Source organism: Raphanus sativus, chromosome 8, assembly GCF_000801105.2.
Source record: "Raphanus sativus cultivar WK10039 chromosome 8, ASM80110v3, whole genome shotgun sequence".
Classification (NCBI taxonomy): Eukaryota; Viridiplantae; Streptophyta; class Magnoliopsida; order Brassicales; family Brassicaceae; genus Raphanus; species Raphanus sativus.
In genome coordinates, this window is record NC_079518.1 from 2,076,742 (window position 1) to 2,082,741 (window position 6,000).

Genomic DNA, 6,000 nt, shown 5'->3' on the forward strand with positions numbered 1-6,000 from the left:
CGTAAAACCAGGACCCTATATTCAAATTTATTGTAATCAATTTAAAAATACAAATTGAAATCAAGGTGACATTAAATACAAAAACGTTATTCGCTCAATGATCAACAGGGCACTTCATTGTTGAAAGAAAACTTCTAATAACTTTGATATTATTAGATTTACGATTTTGGAAACGTTTACTTATTTCGAGAACCATAATTATGGGTCAATAATGCAACGATGGTATTTGATTCCTTGATTTTTTTTTGGTAATAATAGGAACTCGATTAGGGTCACACTCTTTTAATATTATTTGATTGTTGTATATAAGGAAGTATAAATTATTATTTCAAATTATTGAATCAATTATGTATCGACCTTGATGTTGTTTCCTTTAATTTTGTCATATAAAAAGAAATTCCATTATTACGTTGAATACCAAATTAAGGACGAGCTTAGCTCATGTGATTGGTGACCACGTTATTTTCTATTAAATGTGGAATATTATACTTTAATTACGGTTTCATTGTATCAAGGTTTCGTTCAACCCTACATGGGTTTGACGTCTTAATATAAATATATTTCTACAATTCAAGAGACTCACCACAATCTTCTTCCCGAATCACTATTTATCAAAGTTCTCTCTCAAGCAAATTCATGGCTGGAAAAAAAAATTCATGGCTGGATTTACAAACGTGTCCGATTTGAAACCTTTCAAGACAATGTGAAAGGTTAAGGTGAATATCGTCAGGATAGAGTACCATTTATTTTTTTCCTGACCTTATTATTATTTTTTAGTACTTTATTTAAAACATATGAGATCATAAAACTGTATTGTTATGTGCACAATTGCTGCCGCTAGATTTATTTTGATAAACTAATCCTTAGTTATTTCTATTTATATGATTGCAAATAAGGAGTTCTGAAGACTTTCTCTGACTTTTTTGCTTTATCAGTTTATTTTGTTTCTTTATAATTTATTTCTTGCGTATTTTTTTTTATTACCAATGTTTCTTATAATATTATAACTATAAATTTTATTATGAAAAATAATAATTTTATTTCATATGTTTTGATTTGTCTTAAATCCATAATAAATGGACTAAAGATATTGCATACTATTATTTATTTCATTTTAATAAAATAAATCTGACACATAAGCAATTACAAAAGCCTTTTCTTAAAAACCATTAATCTTAAATTATATAAATACGCACCATTTCGAAGATAGCTACCATTAGATCTAATATGTGTGTTTATAACTTTAAAATTTCTAATATATATAAGTTAAAAATTAAAAAAAAATTTGGTCACTCACCCTGCGCAAGGCGCATGTTATCACCTAGTACAAATATATAATGTAAAATATCATATTAATTTTTTAATTAATTCAACTACATTAATAGTTATTAAGATATTATAAAATTAATTGTATAGCAATATTTTTTTTTATTGTCACCAATGTTTTCACCATAATCAATCATAATTTACTAAAATCAATTGTTAATAAAACAAATTCACATGTAAAAAAATAAATATTTTACTTAAATTTTATATAGTTCTTACTTATGTTTTATTAATTTTTACTTGTATTTTATATGTAATCATAACTTATATTTATTTTAGTAATAATAATAATATTTGTAAAAACATTAGTTTTTATATAGTTTTATTAATAAATATGTTACACATATAATTAAAAAATAAACAAATTAATGAAGCATTAGTTGCATTGATCTCTAAGAGTATAGATTATGTCCCAATAATTATAAAAAAATCTGTATAATTATAATTATTAATAAAAAATTCAAAAATATATCTCTTTAATCTGAATATAATAGTTGATGGTTTGGATGGTTTCCCGCTCTAGACCGGCCTAGCTATTATGATGTTCACGTATATAATCTCAGAAGATTGGTGTGGTGTGTTTACCACTAAACAATGCAAAGCACATTAGTAACTTTTCATTTTCATATACCGAAAAAGAATGGCTTCCATGTTCCAAAAAGTTACACCCAAAAAAGGAGGCCATGCAAGGCTGTACAATCTACAAGACCTGATATTCCGAGTTTTAGGACAATGTCACAACAAAAGATTAAGTTTCTTTTAGCTTTAGCTTAGATCTGGCAATAACATCTCCACTTCCTTCAAGGATTGTTCCACGGCGTAGATCACCATCTTCTTTATCTGTTTCACATGACACAAAATAACAAAAAGAGTTAAAACACCAGTCAACAGAAGTAAGAACATTGTTAATATTCACCTCAAGTTTATCTTCTCTGGCTTTATGGTTCTTAGGGAGTTGTCTAAACTCTTCAGTCAAACGTAGACACTCATGAATGTTCTCTGGTGATACAAAATCAACAGCTACCTTTGTGCAAGACTGTTCCATTACCCACAACAACAACAGTCAGTTTTATTAGTAAAATAATGAGAATAAAAATGCAGTTACTAAAACAGAAACAACCTTGAGATTCCGAACTTGATGGGGACAACCAGCAGGAATAAACACAGCTTCTCCTAGCTTTTGCATAAATGTCCATGGCTCAATCCCTTAAAACACAAACAAAACATATGAATAAAATGTCCATCACAACCTACAAGTGCTTAGTTTATTACAGTAACAAACATCATACCAAACTCGGCCTTGAGTTTTCTCTTATGCTCCACGGTTAAGAATAACGTTTGGTCATGAATCGGATGATAAACCTAAACAAAAACATTCCTCATCAGTCCAATAAATAAACTCAACACTCTTGAAGAAAAAAAAAAGAAAAAACGTTTATTATTATTATTATTATTATTATTATTATATTATTATTATTATTATTATTATTATTATTATTATTATTATTACCTTAGTCACAGGAGAACAATAAGTATGCCTGAACTCTCTGCAATGCTTTCTTAAATACTCTTCAAGCTTTGGAACATCTTCTCTTCTAAATATGTCCCAAAGCGCACTCCCTGTTTCATCATGAAGAAACCCATTCTCATCATCAACAATCTCTCCTCTGCCTACATCATTATGATCTTGAAGCTCCTTTTCATCTTGTTGCTTGTGTTTCTTCTTCAGAGCTTCTATCGCAGAGAGCTGATCCTCGGTTAGTGTTACTTCAGCCGTATGCATCAGAATATTAACCTACAAAACAAAAACAAAAAAACGTTAAGAACAAGACCACATGTTGTGAACAGTTCAGGCATCTCACCGCATCTGACATATCACAATGAAGCTTAGTGACCGAATCGCCTCTTCCAAGCTCATCTCCATTCCCATACGCAATGTAAGTCTTAGGACCAAGATCAGGTTTAAGAACACCTTCGGGAAGCTTAGTGGCGATGTTGAGAACTCCTGATCTAGGATCACTGTACTCTTGGAAAGGCAACGCAGAGATGAACTCGTCGCAGTGACGTGGCAAAAGGTTGTCGAACTTGTCCGAAGGAGGCCAGTCTTTCAGCTTCAGCATCTCGGGCCACAGGTTGCCGTACGATCTCCCTTTGATGTATCCTTGGAAGAAGTCTCGAGTCTTGATCTTCACCTCGCAGTTGGCTAAAGAGTCGATAGCTTTGACGTCAGACGTCTTGGCATCGTCGTCCTCGCATAAAGCTCTCCACATCACCTTTGGCTCCCAGCTCAAACCCGCTGTGTTGCTTAGAGCGTTTCTGACGATCACCGGCTCGCCTTTGCGCCAGTGGTCTTGGAAATGGAGAAGCTCCTCTTGGTTAAGGACGTCGAAAGAATCAGGACAGTAGAGGTTGTTGTCGTTGGAGCCGTCGTTCCTGGAAGCTGCTTTCCTCATCGTATTCATCTCCAGATCAGAAGAACATCTGCAGTTTGAGACTGTCAGAGAATTGATGGTACATGATGTTAAGAACGTCTCTGCCCTTTTCTCCAAATCTGACATCCAAGTCAACGGTAGGATACGTTTCAGCTCCAGAACACAGTCACCGCAACCGCCAAGCTCTTTTGAAGCACACGCTATGCTTCCATTTTCATCAGCAGTCCACTTGATGGACGGTTTATCATCAGCTTCGTCTTCAAGAACAGAGGAAGAGCTAGGTTCTGCATCTTCTCCATGTATATATCTGCTGCCTCTATAAACAAAATCTAGTTTCATTTCCGGACGTTCTGAAAACAAACCTCCACGGATCTCTTGGCAACAGCTGAGACAGAGTTCGTAAGAGCATTTTGGACAGCTTCGATGCAAGTCAACGATTGAGGTTGCACAGTGGTTACTGCATCACAAATGATACTTCAGTAATTATAAGATAACAGCATATAAATAGATTGTTACGTGACTCTTACCAAAAGACTCTCTCTTCATTCGAGCATAGAGTCTCGGATACATAAACTTGGGAAGTCATTAACCCTATTAGAACATATCAAACATGTTAATCTTATACCAAGATGATGTTTTAGCATATAGTAGCAGGAGATTCACATATATACCTTGAATCTTTGCCTCGGTTTCAATCTCTTCTTCTTGCGCTTTGCATAGATTTTTCAGGAAAGGAAGCATTGATCCAATCAAGTACTGGAGATGATGAAATCTTTCGTGGTCACCGAGCTTCCTCTTTGATGTCTTAAAGACAAAAGAAGATACATATCAATCTTTAGAATCTTTATAGTATGGAGGAAAAGAACATGTATTATGTTTATAATGCAATCATTATACCTCGATTAAACCACTTGACTGCAAACATACGTCACAGTTGCAAGTTCCACGGCAAAAAGGACATTTCTCTATGACATCATCATGTGACAAGTGAGGATACCATTTCTTGATACATGGGAAACAATAAATTTTCTCTTCGCAGAAAATGCAGATGAAAAGAAATCTTTTTTCTCCTTTAAAGCATTGATGGCATATCGCTAGCTCTCCCAAATCCGCCTGAGTAAAGGGAGAAACAAAAAAAAACAGTGAGTTTCAGACAAGAATCACATGATGTAAGAACAATGTTGTTACCCTTAAACTCCTTGTCATGCTTCTACAGTCATTGAATTTATCGTTTTTCACATGAGAATCTGACTCAGAATGTGAACATGAACCCGTTGGCTCGATGAAAGGAACTAGTTTCAGTTCTTGTTCACGTTCCTTGTCTTCTTTCTTCGTTTTAGCTCTTCTTTTCACAGAGCTTCTCTGCTTCGGTTTCTTCTCCTCATCATCACCATTTCCTTTTTCTTTGCGTTTCTTTGTATCTCTCTTCTCTCTAGAAGGTTTGGTCTTAGCCGCTCTACCTTCATCAGCAATAGACCGTTTCCGTTTCTTGTTAGACACTCGCTTAAGAGATCCCACGCTCCTCTCTTCTTCTTCTTCTTCTTCTACGTCTGAACCACTGCTCGGACTTGTTGGCTTAACCGGTTTCTCCTTCTCCGGTTTAGTCTCCATTCGACCATTGCGTTTATGATCAGCAACAACAGCTTCCATTTTCATCAAACTCCACCTGCCTAAAAATCCAATTTCAATAACCAAAAGCTTCAAAAAAAAATCAATATTTTTGATGTTTCTGCAATCTTAAATTATATCAAAACGAGTATGGTTCCACAGGTTGTTGGATCAATATACAGTTTATTAAAAACCCTAATATCAGAGAAACATACCAAACAGAGGAGTAACTCGAGGCATGAACATATAAAAGAACAAAACAGGTGAGAGAGAGAGAGAGAGAGAGAGGGAGAGAGTAGGATCACCTTTTCTGATATTAGAAAAACAGCTCAAAGGACCCTGGACTCAGCTACACAATTTAACAGACATGATTTCAACGAAACATTGATGAAGAACCAATATAAAAAAAAAGATTTTTTTCCATTCAAAGAAGAAAGAGTTTTAATGGTAAGGAAGGTTACAGAATCAATCAATCTTTAAAAAACAGTCAAAAAAGTAACTATTAAATCGCCGCTTCTAATGAATACCGCGACTGACTCGTTACGAAACGAGTGTCACTGTACCGTACGTTTGATGTGAATTGATTAGCGACGTGGCTGTTTCTAATTGGAGCGCACAGAACCGAAGCTCCGAT

General features: G+C 34.5%; 1 protein-coding gene across 4 annotated transcripts; it reads right to left on the minus strand.

Moving 5' to 3' along the window:
• Positions 1 to 1,921: 1,921 nt before the first annotated feature.
• LOC108821948 (lysine-specific demethylase JMJ26) lies at positions 1,922 to 6,000 on the minus strand. Of its 4 annotated transcripts, XM_018594947.2 has the most exons (12): positions 5,935 to 6,000; positions 5,672 to 5,715; positions 4,947 to 5,428; positions 4,656 to 4,871; positions 4,430 to 4,562; positions 4,286 to 4,349; positions 3,189 to 4,215; positions 2,837 to 3,121; positions 2,616 to 2,688; positions 2,447 to 2,532; positions 2,243 to 2,362; positions 1,922 to 2,166 (listed from the first exon to the last, which is right to left on the minus strand). In XM_018594947.2, exons 3-12 carry the CDS (start codon positions 5,412 to 5,414, stop codon positions 2,092 to 2,094), a joined length of 2,547 nt encoding a protein of 848 aa, XP_018450449.1. In that variant the 5' UTR covers positions 5,415 to 5,428; positions 5,672 to 5,715; positions 5,935 to 6,000; the 3' UTR covers positions 1,922 to 2,091. The 4 variants fall into 4 exon arrangements, with proteins under 4 accessions (XP_018450449.1, XP_018450450.1, XP_018450448.1 ...); XM_018594948.2 differs by lacking the exon at positions 5,935 to 6,000 and having other exon boundaries at positions 4,947 to 5,424; positions 5,672 to 5,843; XM_018594946.2 differs by lacking the exon at positions 5,935 to 6,000 and having other exon boundaries at positions 5,672 to 5,843.